The following is a 17796-nucleotide window of genomic DNA, read 5'->3' on the forward strand; positions in this document are numbered from 1 at the left end:
GTATTCTTGTCGCTTTATAATATTAAGATAGAACCACTGAACTCACATGAACTGTTTCAAATATGTTTTTAGTACCTTTATGGACCTTTTGAATTTGAATGGCTTCGCTCAATGGAGGCCTCACTGAGCCATCGGATTTCATCAACAATGAGGGTGAGTAATAAATGACATTATTTTCATTTTTGGGTGAACTAACCCTTTAATGTATTAACTAACATGAACAAACCACGAGCAATATATTTGTTACTGTATTTACTAATCTTCGTTAACGTTAATGAAAATACAGTTGTTCATTGTTTGTTAGTTCACAGTGCATTAACTAATGTTAACAAGATTTTAATAATGTATTAGTAAATGTTGAAATTAACATTAACAAAGATTAATAAACGCTGTAGAAGTGCAGTTCATTAGTAGTTCATGTTAACTAATGCAGTTTACTAATGTTAACTAATGAACCTTATTGTAAAGTGTTACCATTTTTTGTACCATTATGTGCATAAACAAACAAAATAACATAATAAATGATAATAGCATTGCAATTATTATACCTAAGAGGGCTCTGGATTATTTATTCTCCCCAATTTATAGGCATAAATGTATTTTTAGCCCTTTACTACAATATATACAGTAAAGTGGACATTTTGGACTACATTAAATGACGCTCTTTTCTCGTAAGATCTGCCAAACGCAACCTCTCTGTGACATCACATCATACTGCAGTCTATTCGCCAACCAGCAGCCTTGGATTGGCCAATGGCCAGATAGCGTGAGCTCTGCTCACCGAACACTCGCAGCTAATTGGCTCATTCTAAACAGAGGAGGCGGGACGCTGCGGTCTACAAACTGCAAGAGGATCCGCGCCCTCATTATCATAAATTATTCAGCATCACCTAGAAGCGTCGCACTAACTCGAGTGCACCTGGATTTTACACTTCATTTTTATTTATGATTATTTATAATAAGAGGCATTTGACCAAATTAATGCCCTACATTACTCTGAAAAACAGATACGATTTTTTTCAAAAGTGTTTTTGCGTGGAATAACTCAAAAGAAAAGCACAGGTGATCAGAAAATAGACTTTATTGACATTTTTAACATCATAAAGCTGTCTTATTATTCTTATATTTAAAGTGATTTTCGACATGTGGACCTTTCTTGGCATCGCAAGTTTTACTTATATCTATAAGAAATGTGACGCTCTGGTGAGTTATGCGCCCAGAGAGCTGATAGTGGCCGCGGTGCTGTGCGTGTCCGTGGGGCTGATGTTCACGTGTCTCGGGTTCCGCGGACAGACACTCAAAGCGCCTCAATTTCTCCAGATGCCTCTCAAACTCCTGACTAGATTCTCTCCGACCAAAAAACTCTTCTTCATGTCACGAACAGACGGCTGTAGTCGAACTTCAAAGAAGGTGAGATATGTTTTTGATCATGATCAGTTGCAGTCAGTTTCAACTTTCAAGCAGTTAATATGATCACTGGAAATAATTCACAGCTAATAAGGAGTAATTTTGAGAGTTATTACAAACAATCGAGTTGTGTGATTATAATTTAAATAAAATAATAATAATAAAGAGATCATTCATTAATTCTTTCATTCATATAATTGTATTTCTTTTTTCGAAACATAAAACACACACTTATTCTATTTCTATTACATTATAAGGTACTTTAAGGGGTCCATAAAAATGTTTAAATAAAAAAAAAAAATATATATCTTTTATTTGAATATATATTTTTTATTATTTCTTTTCTTTTTTTATTTAAAGATTTCTAACTATTAAGTATTTTATAATATAAATAAAATAATAATATTAATTAAATGAGTAAAGTTTGATGACAAACTTTGATGTTGGCTCGACAAAGCCAGGTCTGAAAGTTTAAAATAACTTTGAAAAGCTTGAAGTTTGAAGGTTTTACTCAGAGAAAGTAAAAAAAAAATGTTACTAGCATGTTTTAACAAGCTGCTATCATGTTTTAACACATTGTTAGCATGTTTTAGCATGTTGCTAGCATGCTTAGCATTTTACATGCTTGTTTTAGCATGATTAACATGTTATTAGCATGTTGCTAATTAATTTGAGAACGCCTTAAACACTACCATGACAAAATACACAAATTATTATATTTAATTATATTTTAAGATTATATATATATTTTTTATAAATATTAAAAAAAAAAAAATGCAAATAAATATTGATATTCTTATAATAAAGACAGCTGTTGCTTTCTATATCACACATTCTTTCTAACTAGAGAGATGTAAAGCGAAGGAGGGCGACAGACAGTCAGTGCGATCAGGCAGAGGATCCCGAGGTCATTATAGTGGGTGCTGGTGTTCTGGGATCAGCCATGGCCTCTGTTCTGGCCCGAGATGGCCGGAGAGTCACGGTGGTGGAGAGGGACATGAAAGAACCAGATCGGATAGTGGGAGAACTTCTGCAGCCGGGAGGATATCTGGCACTCAGAGAACTCGGCCTGGAGGGTACAGATCCCCTGTTTACAGTTACACTTTATCTGATCCTTCTATTAAATGCATGCTTGTTCAAATCCTCTCATATTTTTGTGGTGTTTTTTTGGATAGATCTGTAATATCCAAATTCACATTTGTAGCTTTGTATTTAACTTTAATAAAGTCACAGTCTTTTGTAACTTTCTGTTTGTCTTCTCTCAGGTACTGTTGAGGGTCTGGACGCCCATGTGGTGAATGGATATGTGATCCATGACCTGGAGAGCAGGACGGAGGTGGAGATCCCGTATCCCCAGCAGGAGAACCGTATTCAGGGTGGACGGGCCTTCCACCATGGACGCTTTATCATGGGACTGCGTCGAGCTGCCCTCGCTGAGCCCAAGTAAATACCTGACGCCATTTAAAATTTCCATTTATGATTATGATCTTGCATGTCATACTTGTCTTATTTCAAATAATTATTCAAATCTGAAAGTGTTTTAAACCACCAACATATAAAACCACTGCAAGGAAAACACATTTACATAATGTGATTTTTGACTAGACCTCATGTGATGAGATTATACAGTACCTTCAAGGTTCTTTATAGAGTTCAAGTGCCCACACACTTTTTTTTAGCAGCGCTGGCTCCAGAAGTATTTTTTCCATTCATTTTTCCCATAGGGATTTCAAATTTCTTTTATTTCCATGAATTAAGCCAACCAGCTATGAGGTGAATCACAACATTACAAACTTTGATTTGAAGTTTTTGAAAATCGGACAAAAAGAAAAAGGTACAAAACTGTGTACTTAAAGGGTTAGTTCACCCAAAAATGATAATAATTTCATTTATTACTCACCCTCATGTCGTTCCACACCCATAACACCTTTGTTCATCTTCGGAACACAAATTAAGATATTTTTGATAAAATCCGATGGCTCAGTGAGGCCTGCATTCAAAGCAATGACATTTCCTCTCTCAAGATCCATAAAGGTACTAAAAACATATTTAAAACAGTTCATGTGAGTTCAGTGGTTCTATCTTAATATTATAAAGCGACGAGAATACTTTTTGTGCCAAAAAAAACAAAATAACGACTTTTCAACAATATAGTGATGGGCCGATTTCAAAACACTGCTTCGGAGCTTTACGAATCAAATCTATGACTCGAATCTCCTATCAAACGGCTAAACTGCTGAAATCACGTGACTATGGAGCTCCGAGTCACTGATTCGATTCGTAAAGCTCCGAAGCAGTGTTTTGAAATCGTATTTTGACGCATTTCGCTTGCTCGACTCTCTGATTGGCGTAATTTTCTGTACAGCATCATGGGTAATGTAGTTTTTCACCAGGAATTCTGCTGGTAAACACTTTTATTTTTGAAATAAGCTGAAATAATGCAAATACTATAAATTAACAACCTTGTAAGCTCACAGTAAGGCGGTCTTCAAAGGTTTAAGTTATCGTTAAAAATCAATTTCCCTTTTTTACTTCTGGAACTCGACTGTTAAACTTTATTGGCATATGGATCCATTAGGAACCTTTAACATCCACAGTGGAAAAAGATTCTTTAGATTATTTAAATGTCCTTCACAAAAATTTCTTTTAAAAACTGTTCACTGAAAGGTTCTTTGGGGCATTACTGTGAAACTCCTTTTTTTGAACCTTTATTTTTAACAGTGTAGATCTTCTTTAGGTGTTAGTGTTCAACTTTGTAAAGATTTTGTCTTTCTTCAAGGATTTAGAGACTGATGGGTTTAATATTATGTCATATTTGTATAGTGTGAAGTTCGTGGAGGGAACAGTGACCAGCCTGGAGGAAGAAGATGAGTGTGTGACAGGAATTCAGTACAGGGAGAAAGACTCTGGGATGATCAAGGTAATGGCACACTGATACTCGATTGAAATATGTGTAAAAATATTTGGATGTTGTTGTATATAGTATTGATAAATGGATCATTGCTCTGGCAATCATCCACAGGAGGTAAAATACTTCTGTAAGCTACACTTTAATTCACATATGTCATAGTTTATGATGAAATACACTCTTTAAAAGTGTTATTTAAGCTTTTTTTCACCATAATTTTACCCTCTCAGGAGATCCATGCTCCTCTGACCATAGTCGCTGACGGCTGTTTCTCCAAGTTCCGTAAGAATCTGGTTTCTGGGAAAGTTAAGGTGTCGTCTCATTTTGTTGGATGCATAATGAAGGTAAATATAAGGGTGACGGTTGCATACTTCTGTTAAAAATCCCAGGCAACACAATGATTCATTGTGCGGTTATGTTCTCTTCCAGGACTCTCCTCAATTCAAGCCCAATCATGCAGAGCTGGTTCTAGCTGATCCCAGTCCAGTGCTGATCTATCAGATCTCCTCCAATGAGACTCGGGTTCTTGTGGATGTCAGAGGAGAGATGCCCCGAGACATTATGCAGTACATGACAGAAAAAATCTACCCCCAACTACCAGGTATCGGATTTAGACTTTAAAATAACCTCATTGCTAAAATGGGTCCTTTTTTATACTCATGGATTTCTAAAATACTTCTTATTTCAGTTGTATTTCTATAGAGCACAACAACAAATTTAAACATTTAGACGACAAAATGCTCACAAATATGTCCTGTTTTGCTTACACAGAGCACTTAAAGGAGCCGTTCATGTTGGCACTGCAGAATGATCGCTTGAGAACGATGCCTGCCAGCTTCCTGCCACCCTCACCAGTCAATAAACAAGGTGAGCCATAGGAAATGACTCTCTATACAGTAATATATCAACACACACATCAAAAGTTTGGAGTTCTACATATTTTTGGAAAAAAGTCTATGTTATGCTCACCGAGGCTGCATTTATAAGATCAAAAATACAGTAAAAATAGTAATATCGTGAAATGTTATTACAATTTAAAATAAGTTTTCGCTTGAATATATTTTAAAATGTAATTTTTATTCCTGTGATCAAAGCTGAATTTTCAGCATCATGACTCCAGTTTTCAGTGTCACATGATCCTTCAGAAATCATTCTAATATGCTGACTTGCTGCTTAAAAAACATTTATTATTATTATCAATTTTGATAACAGTTGTGCTGCTTATATTGTTGTGGAAATTAATACCATTCAATTCTGAAAAAATCTGTGTTGCAAATGATGATCCACCTGTCCTCCATTAGGAGTTCTGCTCTTGGGAGACGCGTATAACATGCGTCATCCTCTGACCGGTGGCGGGATGAGCGTTGTGCTGAATGACGTCCGCATCTGGAGAGACCTGCTAAAGAACATCCCTGATCTCTATGACAATACAGCTGTGCACCAGGTAACCAGAACATCTGACTGAGAAACAGCTAACATCAGATCACTTTCACTGCTGCTCCTCACTGCAAATCATATCAAAACAAGAACATTTAACATCAACTTTGTTGCAAAACTTAGCGAGTTGACTACATACTGTAGGTAGCTCTAAGATATCTTCTTATTGATTAACCGAATTTAACAATTTTACCTGATTTTTGTAGCTTTTATGTATATTTATGCTTATTAGATTAGGTACAACAGTAAGTAAGTGTAATGCCTTAGGCAGTAGACAGTAAGGCAAGGTTTTTATTGGATGAATGCCTAAATGCAGCTGTGATCATGGTGGAACTGAGAAATGAGAGTTTCTGTTTTTGTTGTCAGGCAAAGAAGAAATTCCACTGGGAGCGGAAATCATCTCACTCATTTGTAGTGAACGTCTTGGCTCAAGCGCTGTATGAGCTGTTTGCTGCGACCGACAGTAAGTGACGAAACACATTCTTAAATCAAAGCACAAATCATGAGGGAGACACATTCACGTTTACACCTGGCCTCTTTTGTCCATTTTCAACTACTTCTGTCCTGATTTCTTCAAGGGAAGGGTCTATGGGCGGGTAAATGAATGTCTTTTGATAAAATAACAAAATAAGCTTGCACTATTCACATATGAACGCACCCGGAGACGACGGAAAAACATGGAGAGCAGCAGCTTTTGTTTCTGCTTTGATAGCAGCAAGACCATGTCGTGTTAGAAATCAGGAATGGTGAGAGAACATTGTGCTTGGTACGTTTTTCATCTTCAAACCAAACTTCAGGGTCTCCAGCCAGCTAACAGTTTAAATCCTGACTGGCTAGCATGCTTCCCACAAAGTTTAAGCATTAGGTCAGTAGGCGGTGAGTAGGTGGTCTTTTGTGTTTGTTCACATGAGCGTCTACACTACAAAAGCAGTCAGGTCCAATGTGTTTTCGACAAGCAACAACCTTCTGGTCTCTCTCTTGAATCCAACACGGAAGTGACTTAAACTGCAATTCATCGACTGGCCGCTAGAGAGAGGCTCCAAAAGGTAGTCAATCTCATAGACCTCCCATGTTAAAATGCCCAACTTTACAGCAGAAAAAAAATATCTGGTACAAACAGCCTGATCAAACTGTGGTTTTGGTCTATATAGCTAAGTTTGCCCTTCATGACAACTTTAAGGGGGGTGAATTTTTTTATAACTCACCCGTTTAAATTCTATTAAACCTTAAAGTTCTGCATAATTAAGGGCGTGGCCACTTGAGGGACAGGTGTATTGCTGCTGCTGTTTGTCTGCTGTCTGTTAGCCGCCACGTCCCGCCTCTTTGCCCGTTTTCGGTTATCTGGGAGTAATGCGTGGTGACTGCCACTTTGGGCAGAAACTTTGTTTTTTACAGTCTATGGTTTTCGACTCCATCTGGAAGTGGTCAAAAGTGGACAAGCTCAAAGCGTTTTACACCCCGTTTACACCTGTAGTTAGCATCGTCCACTTGTGATCCGATCGACCAAAATATATATCAATACCAGGTGTAAACAGGGCCCTAATTATTTTTTTATGGAAAGTAGTTACATTACTTTTGCATTACTTTTTCTCACATGACTAAAACTCACTCTTTCAGGCCTTTTCAAGTGTTTTTTTAAACTGAGAAGTTCTTTTTTGCATTCAGCAACATTTTTCAACAACTTTTCAACAAACTGAAAAGTAATGTGCATTACTTTTTTAAAAAAGTAAATTAAAAATATTAATGCGTAAATATATCAAGTAATGCGTTGTTACATCAAAAAAGTAATCTGATTACGTAATGCACATTACTTGTAATACATTACCCCCAACACTGACTGTAGTTTGTTATATCTACAACCTCTGTTTATTTTCAGATTCACTGCATCAGTTGAGAAAAGCCTGTTTCCACTATTTCAAACTTGGTGGAGAATGTATCAATGGACCGATCGGACTTCTATCCGTGTAAGTATTCACAAACAATCTGCCATTGAAAACCCATCTAAACCACATCAGTGTGGTCCTCAAATCAGATCTCTTTCACTGGTTCTTGCTGATATCCAAGATCCATCAGAGACAGTCACACCACTAATCTTTTTTTCTTCTTTAGATTATCGCCGAGACCTTTGACTCTAATCCGTCACTTTTTCGCGGTGGCCTTGTACGCCATTTACTTCAGCTTCAAATCTGAATCCTGGCTCACAATTCCACGAGCACTGGTCAATAGTGGAGCCATCCTGTACAGAGCCTGTGCCGTGATGTTTCCTCTCATTTACTCCGAGTTACAATATCTGGTTTACTAGGAAGGAACTTTCAAACTGAAAAAGAAATTGATTTTTAATTTCTTCTGCCATTGAACGCAACACATCTGCCACTGGTGGCTACAGTACGTCCGAGTGCCTCATTTTCTTTGGGAAAAAGGGATTTCTGTCAGACAGAAGACAGCAAAAGGAACAAGTTTCAGATGAGGAAATCCTTTGGCTGTATTTTGGCCTTATATTTTTATAACGATGTAGTGAAATTTGCCTCGACCGTTGCAATTAAATGAGGAAAAATCCTGTGCTTTATTTTAAAGTGCAAAATAATGATTAAACCGCTAGGCTGCTAAATGTTTTAATTGTTTTCAAAATACTAAGGACAATCAATGGGACTGCGTCTCATTTGTAGTTAAAGCACTTTTTTTGTTTTACCGTTTCAGACTTTTTCAAATTTGTGTACGTATCTTGATTTTCACATGGGCCTTCTATTATCATTTTTGCCTTTCTCTGTTTAAAAAGTTTTCAAGTCAACATCTAGTGATGTTACAAAAATTTAATTTGTAATGAATATGGCATTCTATAAAAAGTTAAATCATGTGTATATTTTCTGAAAGAGGACAAAAGCTTTAATGTGAAGATTTAATCAGTTTCTGATATGAACTTATTCAAGCATAAGTGTGTGGTTATGACCGTGTCACATTTGTGTTCATAATATTTCTGGCTGTGTATGTAGCCACTCAACCGTTCTTTCATATAATTTGCCCTCTTTGTATATATATATTTGGAGTCAAATATAGTTTGAAAGACTGGAAAGACCCAGAGACATTTGTGAACCTGTTTTACAGGCTTTGTATTTTAACATCTCTCATTCTTTTATAATTGGATGTTGGTTTGTGGTATAAATTACTACAGTATGATTTTGTGCTATAGCAAGATTGTGCAATTTACAACATGTCCACCAGGTGGCGCTCTTGCACCAGCAGGATGAAAATAACGCCACAAAATAAAAAGATTAAAAAACATACAGACTCTACAGCTGCATATACACTTTTCTCTCACAGCATCACGGCCCTGCTGTCATAGTAGTTTGGACACCTGCTCAACATCCCATGATAGTCATTAGTGTGAATGAAGCTGAACATATTTACTAAAACATCAGCGGACTACAGATATAAACAAAGGTACAGTCAGAACTCTTATTGCTTTTCTTTAAAGAAAGCCAATTGGAACGGTGTTGTCAGGGCAACCGACCCTACCCGCCTCAGCAGCTTCAAAACTCTCCTTTCCTACAAGCACTGACCCTCCCTTTTTGACACCTGTCAATCACCCCATCATTGTACCTCATAATCAAAGCGCCTACTTTTTTTTTCTTCTTCTTTTTAAAACGTCGTTTAATGCGAATTCAAATCGCATTTAGTTTTTGCGGTTCAAAATGTGACAATTCATCTCGCTATTATCATGTCAAAGCTTGATGGAGGTGATGTCAGTTTAAAAATAGGTAATAAAAACAGAGACAAAAACAAACAAAAATCAACAATAACCTTTTTTTTTTTTTTTTTAAATCAACAATAACCGTTTGTGACAGTCGCGCGAAATCCTCATCATATAATCATCATCGTTATTATAATTAGCACATTAAAATATTCCTGTTTTTATACATATCTCTGTAATTTTTTTAAATAAAAATTTAAATAACTTTTTTTTTTTTTTTTAATCTGAGGCAATTTTTGGCTGACGTCATGAATCCCGCACTTTTCAGGACCTCCCCTTTGTGTAGCCCCGCCCCTTTTCAGCGCTGCGCTCGTTGTTTTTTGTCTTCCGGTTTGTATTTCCACAGCGATCTTACGTATTTATGAATGAACTGCTCGTTTTAAAATCTTTCGGGTCTACTGACATTTGTTAAGACATCTGCTTTAAACATTACAATGCTCACGATAACTTTCATTAACTCTACAACAAGCAAAACCACTTCACCAGCTAATTCTTCTTTGACAGCGATGCCATAGAAATGTACAGAGCTACCGCAAAAGCTCTAATAGAAACTTTTGACGATCCACTCAATAACCAATGGATGAAATTATGTTTTTTTTTTTTTCCTCACCCATTGAATATGCTGTTTCACTAAGAAATACGACAGAGTACAAAAGTAAAATAGTGTTTCATGTTGACAGACTTCCCCCTGAACCAAACTAAGATTTATGCCTGTGTGAACCATTAATTTCCCCCTCTTACACAAAAGTGCTGTGGTGAGAGTATTGTAAAGATATGTTTTTGGATGTTAAGATAATGACACTTTGATATACACCACAGGCTATTCATATATAACATGGCATTTGCATGGAATTACCTTCCAAAATAATATGGTATTAGGATGAGTCAGCATTAAAAAAAAAATGATTTGCTTATTCAGTGGTGAAGAGATTAAAGAAAGACCTAAGAAAATAAAAGCCATAAAAGACCTGATTCTGTCCCAGGTTACAACAATTTATTAGTATTCATTGTTCTTTATACATCACTGTAACATTATATTCCGGTGAAGTAGATGAAGGATTTGTTTGCACTTCTCGTCTGCGACTCTGAAAGGACGTATGCGCTCCTCTCGCTGTGTGCACAGTCAATCTACACACCGAAAAAACCAAAAGACCAGACCAAAAAAAAAAAAAAAAAAAAAACCCTGCTGGGACAGGACATGTGAGAAGAAGAGAGTCCGTCACATTCGACCCTGTGCTCGACCGCTGAGATGCCCGTCCGGGGCTTTTCCTCTCCACAGTAGCAGCAAGCTCTTTATAAACGATTAATTTACTCTATTATCTAAAAGACAAACAAAAATATATACTGTACTGCTACTGCTAATGAGGCCTGAAGAACCTGGCTTGAAACTAGATTAATAAAGTGCGAGAAGCAACCCACCAATCCACACACTGTATATTCATTTATATATATATATATATATATTTATATATATAGGAACAAATCTACTATTTTAACATTAATTTACAGGGTAATATACATTATATTAGTAACAGCTGAGATATCAGCACAGAAAAGATCACTGTCACACTTAACAGCAATATATATATATCATTATATATATATATATATATATATATATATATATATATATATATATATGAATTTATGTATATATATAATCATATACATAAATATAGAATTGTCATTATATTCATGAAAAACAATTAAACCACATCTCAGGCTTTTCAAATGATACCCAGAAAAGCAATTAATCCGTCAAGACGTAAAAGGTCTCTTGGGAAGAGAAACGGGGAAAACAAAAGTGCCCCGTCTGGATTATTTGAGGTCACAGAACAGGAATTTGCATATTCCACAAATCTATTGCGACACATTTCTGCCTACGAACAGTAAAAGTCGGCCCTTCCGAAGCGGAGGGGTCAGTGTTAGCCACACTCACATGTAAAACCCACTGAACAGAACATTACGACTATGGGGTTTCCGATTATGTGCTTCGACATGGTGTGCTATGATAGTGAACGACAGAAAGACTACGAATTTCACGACACTTGAATATTTCGCCTCAAAAGAAACTAAGGATGTGTTCTCGTCTTCTCGCGGACGCCACCGCGATCCAAAAATGCATATTCTTCCTCTGAGAGCAAGGGAATGTGTTTTCAGTTGTTTGCTTTTCTTTTTCCGTTGTAGTTTTTTCCCCCCATCGATCCCTGTGTTGCAGTAGTGACATCCTATTGGCTAACATCGTCTTAAACAAACTCCTGCCGCTTCGGCTCAGGTAAATTGGACTATGGCAGTTCTCGGACAGCCCAAACCCATGCCGCCACCACCATCATCATTATCATCGTCATCTCCACTCAATGGGGGTCCCACGTTACATCCTCCCGTTTGTTATTGACGCTGCACACGGCTTGAACAAAACACACACATACTAAACAGCACAAAGAAGAGCTCTGTATTAAATGCAGGAGTAACATACGACAAGCGCGAGTAACAGTAGCGTCCGTTACGGGCTTCCTGGGAGCCGTGGTGATGTGCAGTAAGGTTTGGGATCTGCCTGATGTCCAATTCCTCTCTCCAACCTACAACATAAAGGTACCTCTCCGTAAGCTGCTACTCAAACGACCAGATCTCAATATCCTGCACGAAGAAATCCTCCTTCATGGAGAGCATGGGATTCCCAAAGGTTTTGCATGAATGACTCCTGCCGTGATAAAGATCCCCATCCAGCCAAAGCCCGAATTCACCACTGAAAGAGAAGAAAACATTGTCAAATGAAACCCTTATCCTCATGTACAGTAAACACATTTTTTAAATGAAACTAAAGGTCTGTGCAAAACAGAGTATGGACACTAATCTTTCTAGCTACGCAAGCTCATTTTCATCTGTCGTTGCCTTCCGAAATCTCATGATGCAAATGCCCTTCCGAAGGGCACCACCGTTGAAAAATTTGGGGTCAGTAAAATGTATTTTTTTTAATACTTTAAACAGCAAGGATACATTAAATTGAACAAAAGTGAGAGTAAAATAAAATAACATGAAATTTATACTGTTATAAAAGATTTCAATTTCAAATAAATGCTGTTCTTTTGAACTTTCTATTCATAAAAATGAATCATGGTTTCCACAACAACTCAACTGTTTTCAACATTGATGATAAGAAGAAATGTTTCTTGAGCAGCAAATCAGCATATTAGATGATTTCTGAAGGATCATGTGACACTGAAAATTCAGCTTTGCCATCACAGAAATAAATTACATTTTAAGATATATTCAAATAGAAAACAGTCAAACATTTCAAAATATTACTGTTTTTCTGTATTTTTTGATCAAATAAATGCAGAGTTTGAAAGCATAAGAGACTTTTTTCTTCTTTCAAAAACATTTTTAAAAAAATCTTACCGACCCCAAACTCTTAAACAAGTAATGTAAGAAAGAATTGCAATCTCAAAAGTCTTGAAGTGAACATTAGCATAAACTGTAACCTAGTATGACCAGTTTTCGGGTTTCAAATCAACTAGTCAAATTAAATTGTCAACATTTTTACAGTTAGCTACCTGAAAGTGAAAAATAACATGTCTGCAAAGACATTTGAAGAAAACTATCTTACCTCTTTAGCACTGAAATTTGTAAAGAAAATGTGCTGGTCTTGCACAAGCTAATGAAAATTCACAATATTATAACATCAAAGGGATAATTCTGTCATTTACTCACCCTCAAGTGGTTCCAAACCTGTATGAATTTCTTTATTTTGAAGAATGTCAGTAACATTTCCAAATGCAATAGTTGATGGGCCCCGTTGACATCCATAGTATTTGTTTTTTCCCATACTATGGAAGTCAGTGGGGTCCATCAATTGTTTGGTTACCCATATTCTTTAAAATATCTTCTTTTGTGTTCAACAGAAGAGAGAAATTCATACAGGTTTGGAAAAATTTGAGGGTGAGTAAACGATGAATTTTCATTTTTGGATGAACTATCCCTTTTCATTAAAAGTGCCCTGATTTACTGACCTTCCTCCACCAAAGGCTAAAGAGTCCATGTCTCCTTTAATGAAGAACAGATTATCACCAGTCCATTTGTACGCCTGCCAGTGAGAGAAACAGCATTTAGAACAAGAAAACACAATTGATCCCTCTTGTTTAGTTTATTCAGCACTGTCAAAATCCTGATGACAACCACAATCAGAATTAATTTCAAACTGACAGCTTATTCTGCCTGTAATGAAAATTAATGGATAAACTGAAGACAAACCTCAAACTCTGGATAGAAGGTGAACAGGAAAGTCTCTCCTGTGCCGTAGAAACCCTCGCTAACTTTGAAGGGTTCTGAGGCCAAAGCCCCAAATATCTACAAGAGCACAGAGTCTAGATCAGATTAGGAAACCACTGAACCAACATCTTTATGATGCTCCTTGTCACATAACATACAAGAACCGATGGCTTTGGTGTTTTTCCAATATTGTGTTGAGGTCTGAAACTGTCTCTTGTGAGAAATAAAGAGAAGAGTCTAACCTGTCCGTCACTGTCTTTGATGACCAGCAGCATGGGCGATTCCTGATCCTGCATCGCCCGGTACAGCGACTTAATGCTCATGCCATGTTTAGATGTGCTGTAGGCCAGATTCCAGTGGTAACCGATGGTTCTGGGCGGGAGATGTTTCGCCAGCTGAATGAGAAACAGGAAATAAGTTCAAGATAATCCATGGCTAGGTATGCATTAAACAATTTTAATACATGACGTGGAGGGGAGATGAAAAACTTAAAAACTTAAACTATGAATATGAAATATTGCCTAACTAACTGGGAATAAATTAAAAACTTTAACTAAAACTAAAATAAATTAAACCTAAATAGTATATAGTAATTGAACATCAGGAAGGAATATTATACATATATATATATATATATATATAGTCAAACCAAAAATTATTTTTGATATATTTTTTACTAGTGGGTGCAGGACACTATAGTTCATTTATGTAAGTGAGGATAGCAAAATAAAGTAAACTGTGACATATTATACCCAAAAATTCTTCATACAGTGGACTACCAGTAAAACTGATAAAAATTTGGAACCAAAAACTATTCAGACACTTTGACCTGACCATGTTTTGCTTAAGAGTTATCTGACATAATTAAGATTAATTTTACAGTTTAACTCTGAGATCTTGTCATATTTTATTACCATTTTTTAAACTATAGTGAATAAACTGGAATAATGAATGAAATGTTCAAGGTGTCTGAATAAATTTTGGTTTGACTGTATATATATAAATAAATAAATATATTTATATATATATATATCCTCAACATGTTTGTGTGCAGCGGTCTCTGTGTTGTCCAGCGGGTCCAGGATTTCCTAGCGCTTGGAGAGCATTGAATTACTCTGCGTAATGACACAAGTTTATTTGATTTACCAACAAAATGGGCCTACGTCTGAATAAAGGGGTCTGCGAGAGGCCACCTCAGGTGATCCATTCACAGAGCGCTGATGCGTTTGAAAGTCGGGCACCCGCAGGGCACAATGACTTAAACCTCATAACCGCACAAAACCTCTGAAGCTTCACAACAAAACACATTGCAAATGGCACAGTAAGATCAGATCAAAAGACCAGGCCATCATGTACGAACATTAGAGCAATGTCACTGACGACTGCAACATTTACTAAATAGCAGTCAAAAAGTGTATGAACACAGTCATGCTGTATTTCTGGATGAGAGTCGAACAAAACATGATTGTTGTAGCGGCAATAAAAATAATGACTTAAATTTTGGTCTGTTTCTGTGTTTTTTTTTATTATTTAAAGCAGTATTTTATACTATTTAGTATTTATTCATATTTTTAAATAGCTTGTATTATTTTCATTTTCATTTTAGTTTAAAGTTTAGTAAATTTGTTATGTGCTACAGTCATTTTTATTATTATTTTAAATATTTTTATATAGCTTTAATTAATTTAAACTTGAACTTATTTTATTTCAGCTAGTTGCCAAAGCAACATCTCATTCAAGAACACCTCGGCACAAGTCATATGTACGGTTGAATCAAAATTATGGTTCTGAATTCAGTCAACAATTCCTTGTTGAATGATTCATTTAATCATTCGGAGCGTTATGAATCAGTGTGTCGAATCAGCAGTTCGGAGCGCCAAAGTCACGTGATTTCAGCAGTTTGGCACGTGATCCGAATCATGATTCGATATGCTGATTCATAACGCTCCGAAGCTTCCTGAAGCAGTGTTTTGAAATCGGCCATCACTATATAAGTCGTTATTTTGTTTTTTTTGGCGCACCAAAAATATTCTCGTCGCTTTATTATATTAATATTAAACCACTGTACTCACATGAACTGATTTAAATATGTTTTTAGTACCTTTATGGATCTTAAGAGAGGAAATGTCATTGCTGGCTATGTAGGCCTCACGGAGCCATCGGATTTAAACAAAAATATCTCAATTTGCGTTCTGAAGATTAATGAAGGTCTTACGGGTGTGGAACGGAATGAGGGTGAGTAATAAATGACATTATTTTCATTTTTGGGTGAACTAACCCTTTAAAGGGTATTAGTAGCTTTTCTTAAATGGAAAAGAGTAAGCATTAACATTCTGCTAAATTTCTTTTTTCTATTCCATGGAAGAAAGAAAATCATAAATGTTTTGAACGACAAGAAGGTGAGTAATCATTTTTGGCTCAAGAACCATCTCTTTCACTTAAACAATCGTTTTTATGCCCTTGGCCATAACATGACAAGGGAATAAATCTGTCTGTTAACATGTCTGAGACCATCCTCCGGTTGAGGATCAATGACCGGTGAACAGCAGGGAGGGACGGCTATTTTTGGGCCAGTGGATCGATGAAAAACTAAAGCTTGGAGCAGTGGGCAGATTTCTTTCACTGCAGCGTCACTGTGCGCTTACCTTCTCGATCTTCTCTGCCTCCAGAAGGTCACTGGGTTCGTTCAGGTTGGGCTTGAAAGTCTCTGGCTCCAGGCTGGCAGTGATGGACGTGCCATGTTTGGAGTTCACGTCCTCCCTTGTTGTGATCTAAAGACAAAAGACACCATTAGCAAACCATCTAGTGCTTCATGCCACATAAATCTGAGACTATAACAAGGCATGACTATAGATCTTCCCTGAAATTTACCCATAAACTCTCGCAGTAGGGATTTGGTATTCAAAACATTTGTGGAAGTAAAGCTGCATAAACTTAACATGCAAATTCATTCTGAGCAGGAGTTGAGTTGACTATCTATGGTGGATTTAACCTAAGGGGACACACTAACCTGAGACAACAAAACTAATCTCACAGGAAATGTTTTGGGTAGGCAATATGGGATATTTTATTCATAAAAAAAGATTTGTTGTGCATTGTTTCCCAAAGTCAGTGGTTCTCAACTAGTGGGAATTGTCAATTTCCCTATTCAGCCTGTCATTATAATAATTAGGCATGCTTATGCAGCTCATGGTAACATTAACAAACTTCATTATATGAGCATAAGGATTCCTGTAGCTCAAACAGTATGCATGGTGCAAGCAACGTGTAGGTCATGGGTTTGATTCCCAGGAAACGCATGAACTGATAAAATGTATACCTTAAATGCAATGTAAGGACATTTTTGTTCACTTTTATAAGCAATTTTTGTACTGTGTTGGATCACCACTTGACATTCAATCTAAAATCTGGTTCCTGAAGCATAACCAGTTGAGAAGCACTGCTCTAAAGCCTGTTACATCAGGACTAGTGGTGTTATTTTACAATGTAGTGCCACAGACAGTTAACATTCCCTCTAGTGGCCTGAACTCACTCAGGTTACACCGGCCGTGCTTCAATTACATCAATTGTTTACAACAAATAACCGAGCAGCAGTCAGTGCAGGTCTCGACCCAAACACCCGCCTGAACCTCAGAACATTCTGAACATGGAAATACAATCCACTTTCCCTAGTGAAGCTTCCAGAAAATTCCTCATTTCATTCATCTTGTGTTTTCTAAGGGGATGCAACTGCTTGGAATTTCCAAAAATATAATGTAGCAGATCAGCAATGACATAAAGCTGCTAATTTAAGCATCTAATAATCCGAAATTCCAAAAATTCCAAATTTGATTTAATCTGTGGGTTCTAAAAGAGACAAATTCCACTAGCAGTATTTTTGCAATTTTGCAGATACATGAAGTTCTAATTTGTGCATCTAAGAATTACAAAATCACTTAAAGGGTTAGTTCACCCAAAAATGAAAGTTCGTTATTTTTGTTTTGTTTTTGCACACAAAATGTATTCTTGTCTCTTCATAACATTAAGG

General features: G+C 36.6%; 2 protein-coding genes across 9 annotated transcripts in view; one reads left to right on the plus strand and one right to left on the minus strand.

The window, feature by feature from the left end:
* Window positions 1-863: 863 nt before the first annotated feature.
* sqlea (squalene epoxidase a) lies at window positions 864-9031 on the plus strand. Its single transcript, XM_051866241.1, has 11 exons — window positions 864-1410; window positions 2255-2483; window positions 2673-2850; window positions 4231-4327; window positions 4546-4659; window positions 4745-4916; window positions 5087-5182; window positions 5617-5759; window positions 6119-6215; window positions 7629-7716; window positions 7862-9031. Exons 1-11 carry the CDS (start codon window positions 1144-1146, stop codon window positions 8052-8054), a joined length of 1674 nt encoding a protein of 557 aa, XP_051722201.1. The 5' UTR covers window positions 864-1143; the 3' UTR covers window positions 8055-9031.
* A 1441-nt stretch (window positions 9032-10472) lies between these two features.
* The window catches only part of oxr1a (oxidation resistance 1a), a 158188-nt gene continuing 150864 nt past the window's right edge, over window positions 10473-17796 (minus strand). For all 8 annotated transcript variants that reach the window (XM_051866234.1, XM_051866240.1, XM_051866233.1 and 5 more), the window contains 5 exons: window positions 16415-16540; window positions 14012-14164; window positions 13752-13847; window positions 13511-13584; window positions 10473-12246 (listed from right to left, as the gene is read on the minus strand). In XM_051866234.1, coding sequence (XP_051722194.1) covers window positions 12111-12246; window positions 13511-13584; window positions 13752-13847; window positions 14012-14164; window positions 16415-16540 — 585 coding nt within the window. In that variant the 3' untranslated portion in view covers window positions 10473-12110. The remainder of the gene's footprint in view (window positions 12247-13510; window positions 13585-13751; window positions 13848-14011; window positions 14165-16414; window positions 16541-17796) is intronic.

This window comes from Ctenopharyngodon idella, chromosome 16 (genome assembly GCF_019924925.1).
Source record: "Ctenopharyngodon idella isolate HZGC_01 chromosome 16, HZGC01, whole genome shotgun sequence".
Taxonomy (NCBI): domain Eukaryota; kingdom Metazoa; phylum Chordata; class Actinopteri; order Cypriniformes; family Xenocyprididae; genus Ctenopharyngodon; species Ctenopharyngodon idella.